Raw genomic sequence first — 15,446 nt, 5'->3', positions numbered from 1 at the left:
TATAAATTATTTTCTAAGGCACCAATGTAATCTGTGAAGGGTATATTAGCTTCGGTGCAGCCGAAGTTAACGTTTTTTCTTGTTTTTATATGACTTTTACATTTTTTTAATTATTGTTCAACTTTTTATATTTACTTTATCTATGTTATAATTTTTTTCATGTGTTTTTTATCTTCCTAACATTTTCTCATTTTATTTTCTAACAATTATTTGCTTGCTACTTAATAGTCACAGATGTTGCCATATTTCCATATAAAAGGCATTATAGAAATTTGTTGTAGATTCTGACTAGTGATTACAAGCTTATTAAAATTCCTATATTAGTGAAGTCGTGTTCATAGTTTTAAGGCTATTCATTTGTTTAAAAAATTATGTAGACCTAAAGTTATTTGCACTTTTTATTAGCTAACTTCTGTATGTTTTTGCAAATGTGGGTGTATAATTTGTTCATTAATTATTAACACTTTGTTTTAAATTTTATTATTATTAGCTGCTAATTAATTGCTAAAGATAATATAGTATGTATTTATATTTACAGCTATAAATTTGGGTAATTTAGCTCGCCTCTTTAAAAAACTTGTTAATATGAATACTGTCATAAATCAATATTGATTGCTTTTAATAGTAGCTATTATATGGGCCTATTATACACGAATAAACAAGAATTCAAATAATAGATAATAGAGATTGAATAATAAAATACACTATTTTATTCAATGTGAATGAATATACAAATATTTCAAGATTTACATAGTTGCTCATTCAACATTTTATTATTATGACACTTCTGCGTATTTCAATATTAAAACGTCCCAACTTTTTTTGACAAAATAAATTACCTCAAAAACAAGAATAAAACATTAACTTCGGTTGAAGCTACAATACCCATCACAAGCGATTTATTATAGCATAAAAAGACATACAAATATATTTGTCTTAATTTTAAAAGCTCAGTTTGTATGGCAGCTATATGTTATAGTTGCTCGATCCCAACAATTTATACGGATATTATTGCCTTGCCTTTAGCAATAAATTATGCCAAATTTCATGGAGATACCTTTCAAATAAAAAAGTTTTCCTTACAAGAACTGCATTTTTATCTGCCAGTTTATATGACAGCTTTATGCTATAGTGATCCGATATCGGCGATTCCGACAAATGTAGAGCTTCTTGGAGAGAAATGCAAAATTTTTTTCTTGACACCTCAAAAACTGAAGCATATATACAGACTGAAGAGGGACAGAGACAGCTAAGCCGATTCAGCTTGTCGCGCTGATATATTTGTATTATATAGGGTCTCCGACTTTCTTTTCTTTTTGGGTGGTTTAAACTTTGTGGCAAACTTAATACCGGGTTTTCCAATATACAGGGTTTGCCGGAAAGTAATAGGACTGAGTGGATTGAAAAAAAATTACTGAACCAATCATTACAATTCTTTAAAAACTTTCAAAATAGGACCCTTCTGCGTCGATGCAGAGAAAATCAGTTCTATTACTTTCCGGACAAACCCTCTCTTTAAGCTTGGTAAGTCAATATTGAACGTGCTACTCATGACATACGACTTGATTTAGTGGAAATTGGTTTCATCGTGTTCATTTCTGCAAAAGAAGACGTGGTGCTTATTTGAGTGATGTTGTATTCAGAACTTAATTGTATCGATTATACCTACTTCACATTTAATAAAAAATCATTTGAATTTCTTTAACAATTTGTGTGTAGGGTATAATAATAACAATAACAATATACGCATAATTAAAAAATTTTTCGACTTCAGAGAAATCATGTTAAGCCGAAAAAAATCATAAGTCAATATTAATTAATTTTAATATTATTTACATATGTATATACGTATGTATCTTACTTATGGTATATGCCTCTTATGTTCAAATAAACAAATAATTTTTCAACATTAGGAAACATATTATTATGATATTTTAGGCTTAAATGATTACATATTTAAGATTTCCCATCATTTTCCGTATTTTTCTAAAATAGCTTTGAGTTGGATGAAATTTCTAACATAGAATGTTTAACGACTTAGATTTGAAATTATTTATTTTTGCCACTTCGTTTTTCTTACAGTAGTTTCATTCATATTTAAGAATTATTTGTGTTTCTCTTACTACTTGCCTCTTAATATATTGATTGACAACATGTTTGGAAGTTTAGTAAATAAAACTAAAACTGGTTTTGAAACAGAACAAATAATTGTTTATCGATTAAGGAAAATTAATTGCTACCGATTAGTTATGAATTTCTTGTAAATATTATGACAGCTAAAAATTGTAAAAATTTTTGGACTTAACGACCAATTTTTCATTGAGTTAAGAGTTTCTGGCTACAACCAGTTTAGTGGGTACACATTTCTTCCCATTTTTTACGAGTTTTAATTGTTGTCTAAAAAGTTCAGTGCTCTCAGATCATTCGTTGCTGATTTATCAGTATAAAGCACCTATGTTGCGACCACCCAATCAAAAAACAGTAAACATACAGTTGAAGGAAATACATTATTGACTAGTAATTTATATTTGTATTCTAACTAACCGTTTTCTCTGCAAAATTATGAAGGTAGCTTAATCTAGATTCATATGAAGATTCTAGATTCATATGAATATGTAGTCTTATAAATGATATCTGATGCTAATTTGGTAGATAAGGCTTGAATACACATCTACTTGTATGTAAATTGTGACAAAAAAGTACCCGGCAACTGTTCATAAAACGTAAAATTTTAAGTATTCTTCAATATTAATTTTGCCGCCTTCAAAGTAATTCACACTAAATGTAATACACTTGAACGTCTGTTCCTCTGGAACAAATTCATGATACATCAAACCACTAACATCGAAAAAACAAGGAGCATCATTTTGATTTCTAAGCGGCTTTGGCGTGATTTTTTTGGTTTTGGCTAATTTTTTCCCTTCATTCCGACGATTGTTGACTTGTTTGCATGTCAAACTTATAAACCCATATCTCAACAGCAGTTGCATATAATGCTTTCCATGAATATGGGATCGGAATTCGCACCAACAAGCATTTCCAAAGAGAGCTGTTTACGCTACCCTTTTTGAAAAAAGAAATCAGATTTATGGAGACAAGTCGAGCAAGAACGCTTTTCATACGAAAAATAACCACCTAAATCATTCGAACGGACTCGCAAGAGATGACGAGCTCTCTTGACATCTCTCAAACACTTCCCTTTTTTAATTTTTTCATCAGTTGAAGAGCTCAAAAGTCGTCCAGAACGAGGCATGTCCTCGACGATCTTTCGACCGACTTTGAATGCTTTGTACTACTCGTTTGATAAAACTTAATAACCGTAAGCCTTTTCCAATATTTGCAAGAATTCCGCACACGAAATTTAGTTGGAAATACAAAATTTGAAACAAATTCTTGATCGATATTTTTATACATTGCAAAAATCACAATGCACTACTGAAGTGTACCGACTTAAGTAGCTGCTGTAGACAAATTGCTTGACAGATCACGCCCATATTTGGCATAGTAATTAGGGACAGTCCTAACAGCTTAGCAAAAAATTTTAGAAAAATCATTTACCAAGGGAATTTAATAACAATTTTCGGGTGTTTTTTTGTCTTAAAATATAGGTACTAAGTATATCCTTAGAAGTTTTCTCTATTATCTTATGAAAGTGAGTGAGTCGTATTAAGTGTTGTTATTTGTTTGAAAGAGAAATCTTGACTAATAATTGACATACATATGTATATTCAGTAAACTTCATTAAAGCTATAGCAAATGTGAAAACTTGAATTTTTTTTATTATTGCATATTTTGACGGTATATATTTTTAAATATAACATACTTACTTAAATTGTAAATGAAAATTTCAATTATTTTTTGAGTTACAGCTTTTCAAAGTGTAACCGATCAGTTCTACCAGCCTCATTAGTTCATCATTATCATTTTAATAACTTCTCTTCTCAAACTCCATTTTTTCAAATTGGCTTCAGTTGTAGAACGAAGACAAGTTATCCGATCACTTATAATTTTTTCTGCTCATTTTGCACATGATTTTCTGTACAATGACACTAGACTTTTTCATTTTTTAAAAAATTTTATTTTTAGTGGGCCAAAAATCGTATAATTTTTGAACAAAATTTTACTTTTTTTTTCAAAATCCCCCATTTTGTTAAATATAAATCTAAATTTTTTTTATTTCTGAAATTTATTGTCTATATTTGCCAATTTGTTTAGATATGTCCTCAAATTTTTAAAACATTTCACGCAGTAGTTTTCTAAAAAAATCTGAAAGCTAACCTTTTTTAACGCGATCACACCAGGTGGACCCTGTAAATACGTAAGCCAATAGATAGCACTACCTTCATGCAACGGTCATTGTAAAGCAGCAAAAAAGCATTAAAATCGTAATTAAAAAAGTACTAAATCCCTTAAACAATACTGCTCACTCCTTTCATACTCCCCACTCAGCTGCATTGTAAGCTCTCAAAGGCTCAGAAATTAAGTCAAGAACAAAGAAATGTTCAGCGTTCGAAAATTACTTTTCTCCAACAAAACCAATTGCACATCGGTAATTATATTCACACTTACGTAGGCACCGCTTGTTTATGGGCTATAAAAAACCACAGCAACAACAACAGCGTGGCAGTGAAAACTAATTAAAATAGCAAATATTTATTTATGGTCGTCTGTCGGCGCGAAATTGTTTGTTTTCATATTTTTCACCTCTCTCACTTCTGATCTCGGAAAGGAATGTCACAGATTAAAGTGTTGCAAGTGTGAAGAGTAGTTGCTATGAAGTAGTGTAAGTTCATATAAAAAAGTGGAAAAAATCAACAGCAAACAAATATGGGTTGCATTTAGAACTCTTAACAAAATATGTAAACAAATAAAAAAACATAAAGACTTCAACATATTTTTCCACGTTGCTCGCTCAGCGCAAACTCGCAGCCAGCAACCGCAAAAACATATTGAAACGTGCCAGCGATCAATATTTAAGCAAACATTATCACACAATTAGATGTAAAAAGTAAATGTTGAATACAAAAAATAAAATAAAAACAATTCGCAAATATGCTACGAAAACATCGCTAACCGTTGCTGGAGCAAAAAGCGAACACCGAATTGAAAGCGAATTAAATTTGGTATAATTACAAAGCGCGCGCATGCGGCTAGAGAACTAATTAATGCTAATTTATGGCTTACTGTTTCACACATTAGTCAAATGGATTTCCCTCTTGCGAGCTACCAATCGCCCGACAATATAAACAAACTCGTATCTGTTCGCATTTACATTTATTTAACTGATTTTGCATGTCATTCCATCATTTCGGGAGAAGAAATCTCCAGTTTATTGATTTACCACACGTCTGTCAAAGTTTTTTTCAGTGAACGCAAATTGTGTCTATTTGTTTTAAAATTTAGTAGAATGCTCAATTAGTTGAGGCATTGTTTACCTCAATGGCGCCAAAATTTAGTGGTATAGTTTACAAAGTTTTACACTATTCTAAGTTTAAGTCTAGTTGAAACCACATGATTTGCATTTTGAGCTTTACAATGCCTTCAATATCTGTTACCTGCGCAGCGATAAGCTCGCGAACAGAGGTTTACCAGCAGATTTACTCAATACCGTTAGAAGCTCCCTTATTATAAACTGATATTTTCCATTTTCCTCTAAGATGTATGTATATATTTTTGGTATATGTAAAGGGTGATCCAACTCAAGATTACTGTTTTGTTTTTTTTTAAGAAGAAGCGAAGTAACTTTAAATTTATTCGAAAGAACATTATTTGGCATTTATTTTATGAAGATTATCCCTTTAAAACGTTGGCCGCGGAAACAACTCAGATGGCCCATCAGTTGAGACCAATTTTCAATGACTCTTTCGAGCATTTGACGGGCACGGGCGAATGATACTCGTGATGTTTTGATCAAGGCCTGAATCGAGACGGGATTGTCCGCAAAGACTTTAGACTTTACATATCCCCACAGGAAAAATCTAACGGTGTGATATCACACGATTTTGGTGGCCAATCGCAGAGATCACGAGCTTCAATTTCTGGCATCAAATAGTCGGTTATCATGGCGCGATAACGGTCGCCGTTGACAGATACGTTCTCGCCGGCATCGTTTTTGAAGAAATATGTAGCGATGATTCCACCGGCCCACAAACCACACCAAACTGTTCTTTTATCTGGATGAAATGGCAGCTCTTGAATCTCTTCAGATTACTCTTCGTCACAAATGCGGCAATTGCAGTTTGCTTGTTTACGTACCAATTGAGAAAAAAATTTGCCTCATCAGCGAACAAAATTTGGCTCGAAAACGTCGGATCTTCTTGGAATTTTTCAAGAGCTCATAGAGCGAAGCGATATCATTTGGGAAGATCGAGCGGCCGAAGAATCGATTCACTTTACATACCTTTAAAAAATACACACGATTGATACAGTATTTGTTTTCTATTCAAAAACTCCCAATTTTTTCAACTGTCACACTTTATTTTCTCCTGCAACCGTTTTAACTCCTTTCCATTTGTCCTTCAACTTTTAAGCTCATTGTGCAAGAGTTAAAGAAAGGCCGAATTGTAAAGTGCTATTACTAAAATTTAATGCACGAATTGATCTCATATCGACCTTACTATTCACTTGGAAATATATATTGTTAGTAAGAATAGTCTTATATTTTATTTCATGATTGACTGGTTCTAAGACTTCTCCGTATAAATATTCCAAACTTTGTCAAAAAGTCAGAAAAAGCAAATCGTTTTTATATGGGTAGTATATGATCTAATGCTGACTATAGTTTGGTAGCTACTTCATATCTTGTTTTATACATATGTACGTTTCTACTAAACAAGTTATGAAATATTCAATATTTTATTCGGTTCGTAGAAATAATTATTTTAAAAATGGCTACATTTATCTCTAACTCGTTGCTTTGGGGAGTACTAACAATATTTTTTATACCTTGAACTTGATTTTGATCGGTCAGTCGTTATAGGGATCTGATCTGAACAATTTTATTGACGGTTATACCCTTGACATGGGCAATAATCTACGTCTAATTTCAGATATCTCGACAAATACAAAAATTGTCCATAAAAGGCCTGAATTTTCATCGATCAAATCGTATGACAGCTATATGCTATAGAGATCCGATTAGAACAATTTCTTCGAAGATTTCACTATTGCCTTAGGCAATATTCCCTGCCAAATTTCTTTAAGATATCTTATCAAATAAAAAAGTCTCCGTATAAGCACTCGATTCCAATCGTTCAGTTTGTATGACAACTATATGCTATAGGGATCCGATATTGACGTTTTAGACAAAGGAGAGAAAAGGACGAGTGCAGAATTTCAGGTCGATATTTCAGCAACTGAGGCTTTTTACTATACAAAGAATTTTGTAAATGTGCCTAAAAAGAAAACCAAACACCTTCAAAACATTTTCGCAAATAATGACGATAAATTGCCATTGAAATATTTGCAAAAATTTTGTTTATTTCTTTTTTATTGAAAATTAATAACTTTATTAGTTAGCAGTTGAAACGGCAAGCGTTGTAATTAAGAGCTTTTTTACACGCACAACAAAAACGAATTATCGAAGTGTGTAAGGAAAAAAAACAACAAATTAGTTAAATAATAATGCAAAATCAAGTTCATTGTAACCGCCAGTGCAGTCGTGCAAGCTGTGAGCCGGTAGCGTAACTGACACCGCACACACAGCTTAGCGCCGCACCGCCATCCCGTGCCACACACGACAAATAAGCAATCAACCGCGTGGCCGCCAAGTCGACGTACAACAAGGTGACGACTTGAACTTCAATCGACACAACAAATGCCAGTTGTTTGCTGTAAAATTTGCATTATCGCTATTATCGCCTGTTATTGTTGTTGTTGTAACGACCATTGATAGCTACCGCAATTGCGGCGTCTTGTGGCAACTGCCAGCCACCACATGCTGGCGCAACACAATGCTCACCGCTGAGGTGATAAATAATTTGATTTAATCTATACACCACATACACACAGACACACACAGAGTTGCATTGTTATTGTTGCAATATATTGTAAATTAACTAACTACTATTGGCTGCCGCATTCTAATTGCCAGTTCGTGGCAGCAGTGGCATATTTCAACAACAAGCCATTAAGCGTCCCCGCCGCCTTTGAAGCCCCCCCTCAGCGCCATAATGTGAGTTATTTTGCTCGCGGTCACGTTTGAATTTGCGCAAATGAGCGATTTTTTGTGTTTTGCAAATATTGCGAACAAAAATATTGCAACAGATTCGCTCAACGCTGCGTTTTTTGGTGTTTATTACACCCTTTATATTTAAAGAAAATAATTCGTGTGTATTATTTTTGTTGTTTTTACCGTATTTTCCTCTTTCACACATATTCCGACTCTTCTATATACTACATGTTAGATTTATTTTCACTTCACTTCCTCACTGTCTGGCATTTATCGTTATCATTCATTGCTGTTTAAAAAAATTAAACATTGTCATAATAAAAAAAATACATTTTCGCTGTTTTTCTATTTTTATCGCCAAGTAATTTCTCAACTCGCTGCTAATGCCTTAATTACTTAGTACCCCATTAGGTATTATCACCTAAGCGTTCGATAATGCTCATGTGTACACGAGTATTTCACTGATACTCGGGCCTTGCGGGTTCAATAGCAACTCAAATAATCGTCTGTGACAAGCAATTTTTATTGATTACATAAGTAATTGTGATTTGGAAGAATTTCGAAGAAAAAAACGAAACCGAAATATTTGTATGTTTGTTGTTGGCTACCAAAAATTATTGAATTGCTAAGAATGATGTATTTTTAGATCTTTATTTATTTAGAAAACATTTTCGAATTTCTTATAGATAGTGATAAATTTAAACTAAAAGTTTTAAAGTTTAACTTTTTGTGAAAGGTACTTTGAGAAGTCCCTGAAATACTTTGACGCACAAAGAAGGTATCCTATTATTCCAACGATTTCTGCAATAAAAAAATATATGAAATGACTTTGTTTCAAAACAACTACCGGTCAACAAAAAATGTTGTAAGTCTTCCCACATGAGTGCCTCTGGCAAATTTTATTGAAAACCACTTTTGAAGGACTCATCATTCATATTTAAAAATCCTTAAGATCCATATCAGAAAAGCACTTTACCATATGTTTTAAATTAAGGGGTTGTATGGGTTTCCTCGGGTAAAAAACAGCCTTTCATCAACAATTTTTTACTGAATTGTAACTTTTAACTTATTTTTCAGTGTCACAAACATACACTATTAACAAAAAAATTCTGAAAATTTTGGGAAAAAAATATTTTAAGCTCGGCCATTGCGACGCCATTTGCGGTGACCTCCCGCGTTGACAGGATAACTCCTTACAGGATTATCCAAAGTGAAAAATTACTAGTTTTAGTTAAAACCTTAACTTAGAAATTGGACGAAGGAAAAAAGTTAATATTGAATTTTAAGCAGAGATTTTTACAAAAAAAACTAAAATTTCAGTGAAAATTTTGCGACATTTTTTTCAAATTGTTCTAATCGAAAAAAAATCCTTCGTCCATGTGTATGGGTATTGTATCTCAAAGACCTGTGTAAAATTTCATGAAGATCGGTTGAGAAGTTCTCGAGAAATCTATCCAACCGACTTCAAAACACAGTTTCGAGAAAAACGCCTTTAAAGATGGCGTACTTAGCCTAGCTAGCCTCGAGCGCACAAGTTCTCAAGGCTGTATCTCCGAAGCTATTACTCGGATCAACATGAAAATTTAGGACAATATTTAAGGTGTTGTACAATTTTTCGAAATCCGTAAACTCATGTAACCTCTTAAATTAAGCATAAATTTTTAACTCTTCATACACATTCATCCGAAGAAAAATCTTCTTCCGAGAAACCCAAAAGCAAAATTTACAAAAAAAAACAATGTGCAACTTTATGCAGGAGTGCTTTTTTAAGAACGATGACCTAGGTTATGTTCCTAAAAACATTATATTCTCTATAAAAAGAGAACTACCGCAGCGCTTCATACATATGTACGCATTAAGAGAGTGCTTGAATCAGCTCAGCAAAAAGCAAAGAGGAGTATATCCTAGTCTGCACAGTCTACGTCGGGATTGGGATAGAGCTGGGCACTCTCAGAGGCAGTTTTGAACATTTTCTTTAAATAGTCAATGCACTAATGGTATCTATAAGTCTATACACACTTTTCCTGGACCTAATTAATGAGACCTTAGTTCTTGTCTTGTCATATTTTGGTCATATCTATTTTGCATTGGTTACAGATTTCCTTCTGTTCTGAACTATTTGTTCATATCGCGTATTTAGCTTCCTCTTGATCGTTTGTTGCGGGCACGGTATTGCCTTTGCCTCGAATATGTCTCTTGCCTTGTCGGGTTTTTCGTTAGCGATAATGTTCCTATGACCGGGAACCTAAATTATGGACAAGCTGAGTTGACCTTCTAGTAAGCATAAAGCCCTCCTACCTTTGTTAACCGCGTTGGAATTTATTTTTGGGGCCGACAAGCTTAGCAATCTGGCTATCTCTGCATACGTTAGCTTTCTGTATCCTCTCGCACTTATTCCGTAGAACTACAGAGGCCTTCTCTATATATAGTACTTGAAGGATGCTGGCAGAGTTTGCAAGCCAGATGAAGAGAGAGACACCCAAGATCTTCGGTGTACATATACCTCTATCCTTACTTCGGCGTACTTTTTGGACCTGTTTGTATAGATTGAAATAGTATTTCTCGGTAAAATAACTGCTAAATAAGAAATGTTATTCAGAAAAATTGTCACGTGGCTAGACCTACAGTATACAATTAGTCAAACAACCTGAATCATAATCATACATAATGAAATTCTCATGGGTATTTAAAGAAGGCGATTCGATTCGTTGGGAAAAAAACCTCAACTAGACTCAAGCTCCTAATCATTTCTAAGGAGCATATATCATAACATTCACTTGAACCACATCTGTATTTAAAATAAAGGAGAACAGTCACCATTGACCCCCTTTTCAAAAAAGTACAACTGATGTAAAAATTTGCAATTGATTTGTTTATATTTCTTCGAAAAATGTATCTAAAAAAACGCATTCTAAATTCATTACAGCTCCATAAATACAACAGTTGTTTAACATGTCTGGATTAAACGGTCAATAAACCGACATAAATGTCAATATCAATGTAATTAATTTAAGACAATTACAAATGCAATTTTGGGGCCGGTAATTTAATGCACATAAAGCTAATTTGTCAAAAAGTATCTTTTTAAATTGCGATTTTCGATAACAATGCGATTACACGCCCCCGCCAAAAAAAAGTAATAACAGGTTGAAATTGTTGAGCGAAATAATTCAACATGAATACTGTTTACAGTGTGGGAGGGGTGGGTCATAATAATCGCATGCGCTTTGCGCTTAATAACAAAACGTGACTCAAATTAAATTATAAATTGTCGGCGTCGTCGTCGTCGTCGTCAAACTGTCGTCAGCATACAAAATTTTTGCAAAATTTTTGGAGCAATGTTGTTATTGTTTCATTGTTTTCTAAACATATCACTGTTTCTTATAGTTTTTTGTTCCGTCTTATGATGACGTTCAACATTTGATATTTGCATTTCAATAAAATATTAACATGTGCATTAAACGCTCTCGTCATTCGAGTCAGAATATTCTATTTGACAGGGAAATATTTAGCATTTGAAATATTCGCGTTATAAATTTTGATTTTTTTTTTCAAATAAATGGTATTGTTGCTTCGATGTTGGTTTTTGTATACTTTAAGTATCTTTCAAGAATCATAGAAGTGAGATTATGACAGTTTCGTGTCTTTACTTCTTTTGATGTGCGTTTGACAGCAAAATGCATTGGCTTATGACATCATAAACGAAAAGAGGAAGAATAATTTTTTTTTTACGTACTTGTGTATTATTTCAAATATAAATTTCGTTATTATTTAGATCAATTTGTAGGTTAAACATTACTAAGATTAGGCTTCATTATACTAGCTGGCTGTCAGGCCATCCTTAGAGCTCCTTGGTTCAAATATATATGACTCACATAATGCCAACAACCGTCATGCAGTCTTTTTGAGATCGTGTTAGTAAAAAGCAGGCATGTTTTTTTCGGAACCCTGGCGCATGATTTAGGCATTTTCTTAAAACATTACTCATTGCCCTGATCCATCTGCCAACCCTTTCGACAATTCCACTATGTTTCGTTTCCAGTGACTGGTCCTGGTTCAGTAGCCAGACGGATAGCACTTTTGGCAATCTCATCAGCTACATATGTCGTTTACCGGAATACCCTTGTGGCCTGGAACCCAGTATACCTAAAATGAAATGTGGGAGATCCTATGAAGTATAACATTTATATATATACATATACTATATATAAATTATCAGCGTGACGAACTGAGTCGATTTAGCCATATCCGTCTGTCTATCTCTTGTCTGCTAGTCTCTAAGTATTTGAGATATCGATTTGAAATTTTGCACATCCTCTTCTTTCCAAGAAGCTGCTTATTTGTTGGAACGGCCTAACACCTATAACATGTAGCTAAATCAAGTGCTTCTATGGACATTTTTTTTCATTTCATCATATAAAGGCTTGAAAGGAGACATAGGGTATTGTCTAAAGCAACGGTGCGATCTCCGAAGAAATTGCTGATATCGAGTCACTCTAGCATATAGCTGCCACACAAACTGGCCAATCAAAATCAAGTTCTTTTAAGGAATTTTTTGTGTGGTATTATAGCTCCGAGGCAACCGAAGTTAATGTTTTTTTATTACTTTTTTAATATTTTATTACTACTACTAAACGAATACATTTTAGTCAATACTATAAATTATATAATCTGAATTCACTTTTCCATTTATAAAATTCATAATGCTTTCTCAACACTTTCGGAAGTCATCAAACACTATATAAGCGCCAGCAGTATCTGGCGCTTACCTATCCGTATCATTAATTTTGACAGCTGTTAACACATGGCGAGTGTTGACAGCGCCATCACGGTGAGAGCGCGAGCAAAAAATAAAATGAAAAATTATTGAACAGTAAACACGATTTCCGTAAATTGCGGTAGCAAGGGATTAATTTCTTATCAAAAATTAAATAAAAATATTTTTTTTTACGTTATATTTAATTAATTGTCTAGCAGATGCTATCTCAACTCGTGTCCGCAAGAGCGCGCTCATTTTTTTCATTATTGTAAATTCTTTACTATGTTAGTAAGCTTAGAAGCCTATTAAATTAATTTTATTTGGATAAATATATTTGTTCTGAGTTTTGCTCAGATATTTGTAAATACTTGAAGATAACTGCAATGTAGGCAACACCTTTTGAAATTGCTAAATATTGACGCTCTTCAGTAAATGCATGTCAACCACTCAGCATCGAGTTACATTGAAGACTGATAAGACAACACTGTACGCAAATGTAGTGACACTCAAGAATTACATTACCGCACTCTCTCACCCACCACGTCACGCGCCCTTCGGCGACTATCCCAACATTATTATCATTACGTGGCGCGTATACGTAACCTGTGCATGCCCATGTTTTGTCATATCTGCCGATGATAATTCTCACTGATATTCACACGCCACTCCACCACTATCATTGCTGTTGTTGCTTCAGTACTGCTTGGCTACGTCAGCAAGGCTTAGTAAGCGCTCACTCAGGTGCGTCGCACACAGTCATAGCCACAGCCCAAGAGCCACATGAGCGCCACCCTAGCACCCAGCACCCAAACAGCGAAAAAGACAGTGAAATTTAACAGTAAAGTTGTGCCACCCCCGCCGAAAAAAAGCGATCGCGCGCTGGCCGTACGCTTCAGTTCAAAACTCGACTGTCAAGCAAGCGCACTTGTCGCCAACAAACTGCAAAGCACAACGAGAAAAGTTCGAGGAATAAAAATACATTTTTGCAAAATCGTCGACGGCATCTCCATCCAGAAAAGATTAGCGTGAAATATTCCACATTATTTAATATTTAATTAAATATTACGCGGCGGTGTTTTATTTATTTTTGTCATTAAATCGACAATTATAGCGATTAATTTACAAAACAACTTGAATTAATATTCCTCTTATTGTTGTTGTGTTTTAATTTTTGCTATTTTTCGCGCGGCACTAGCGTGTATTGTTACCTGTTCGCTGGTACTAATTAATTGCTACTCGTGGCGTAAATCAAAATAACTCGTCAAAGTAAATAGAGACAATAGTTAGTACGATTAGCAGAAGCGTTGACAATTTTCGCAGCGAAAATTAAAAAACGTAACGATAGAAAAGCGGTAACGTTCGCGCAAAGCACTCAGTTCGCATTGCGGCGTCGTCGGTGGCAGCATCATTATCACTTTGACTCGTTTTGATTTCAACAAAAGTTAACATCTCACTCATTCCGCCGACTGCATATCTTCAATTATCGGCGAAAAATCACACATTCTCAAGTGAAATCTCTTCTTAAGTGCTTAGCTCGGGTGATACCGTAGTGATATTTAGTCGCATGGCGTCGGTGGAACTGCAGTCTCCGCCACAAGAAGACAATACAACACAAGTGCAAATCTCGTACGAGCAGCGCGAAAAAAAGGTTTTCCACCAAAATACCGAAATGACATTCACGGCGGACCGCATTTCTGAGGGTAATTTTATAGTAAATTAATTTTCAGTTCAAAGTAACGGTTTGATTTTTTAATTTCTGAGCGTAGTTTATAGTTTTTTTTTTAATTTTTGTGCTGGTTTAAAAAATGTATTTTAAAAATATTTTGTGTGCAAATATGTTCAATCTTCTCGATATATATTTTTTAATATTCTGTGCTAAAAGTTAATTTTTGTTTCTGACAACATAAATAATTGCTAAAATAAAGCAAAGAACAAAAAGTTTAATTTTTGTTGAAATAAATAATTTTGTTTTATTTATTTTTTTTGTGCGTCTCTGAAGAATTTATTGTTTTTTTATTATTAATCCATGAAATTTGTATTTTTTTGGTAAACTTGTTTAATCTTATTAATGTGAGTTAATGAAAAGAAGGAACAAAAGGGTGTGAGAATCAAAAATTTATTATTTTTAAATATTATTATTTATAATGTGGAAATCAAGGGTTTTGTTGTTAAAAATACTGTATGGGTTCAAATAATAATGTTTTTTTTTAATTCTTTCGAGAAAAAAATTATGGTGTTTATGGAAAATTTGTAAATTAAAGCATGTGCAAAACGAATTATTTGTGTTGAAATCAGGGTTGCAAATAATGCATTAAAAAAGAAAAATTTAATAATTTAAAAAAATTAAAAATTTAATTTAATTAATAAATATTTGAAAGGTTTTTTTATGGTAATCTGGAAAATCTTAAGTAAAATTTGATTTGGAATTTGTAATACCATAAACAGGACTGAGAAATAAAAAAAATTGAATCTCCATTACGGGATTGAAAAAAAAGTTGTAATCCCAAAAAAAAGAAT

The 15,446-nt window shown here is 33.4% G+C and overlaps 1 protein-coding gene across 3 annotated transcripts in view; it reads left to right on the top strand.

Annotated features, from left to right (window-relative positions):
• LOC120770067 (aquaporin) overlaps positions 1-15,446 on the top strand; it is a 113,693-nt gene that overhangs the window by 60,774 nt on the left and 37,473 nt on the right. Inside the window, exon 1 of one of the 3 annotated variants that reach the window (XM_040097189.1) lies at positions 13,893-14,629. The exons of the other annotated variants lie outside the window; for them this stretch is intronic. Coding sequence (XP_039953123.1) covers positions 14,494-14,629 — 136 coding nt within the window. The 5' untranslated portion in view covers positions 13,893-14,493. Of the gene's footprint in view, positions 1-13,892; positions 14,630-15,446 lie in introns of those variants that run through there. 3 annotated transcript variants of the gene reach the window in all.

This window comes from Bactrocera tryoni, chromosome 3, assembly GCF_016617805.1.
Source record: "Bactrocera tryoni isolate S06 chromosome 3, CSIRO_BtryS06_freeze2, whole genome shotgun sequence".
Classification (NCBI taxonomy): Eukaryota; Metazoa; Arthropoda; class Insecta; order Diptera; family Tephritidae; genus Bactrocera; species Bactrocera tryoni.
This window is presented reverse-complemented; position numbering and strand designations above follow the sequence as displayed.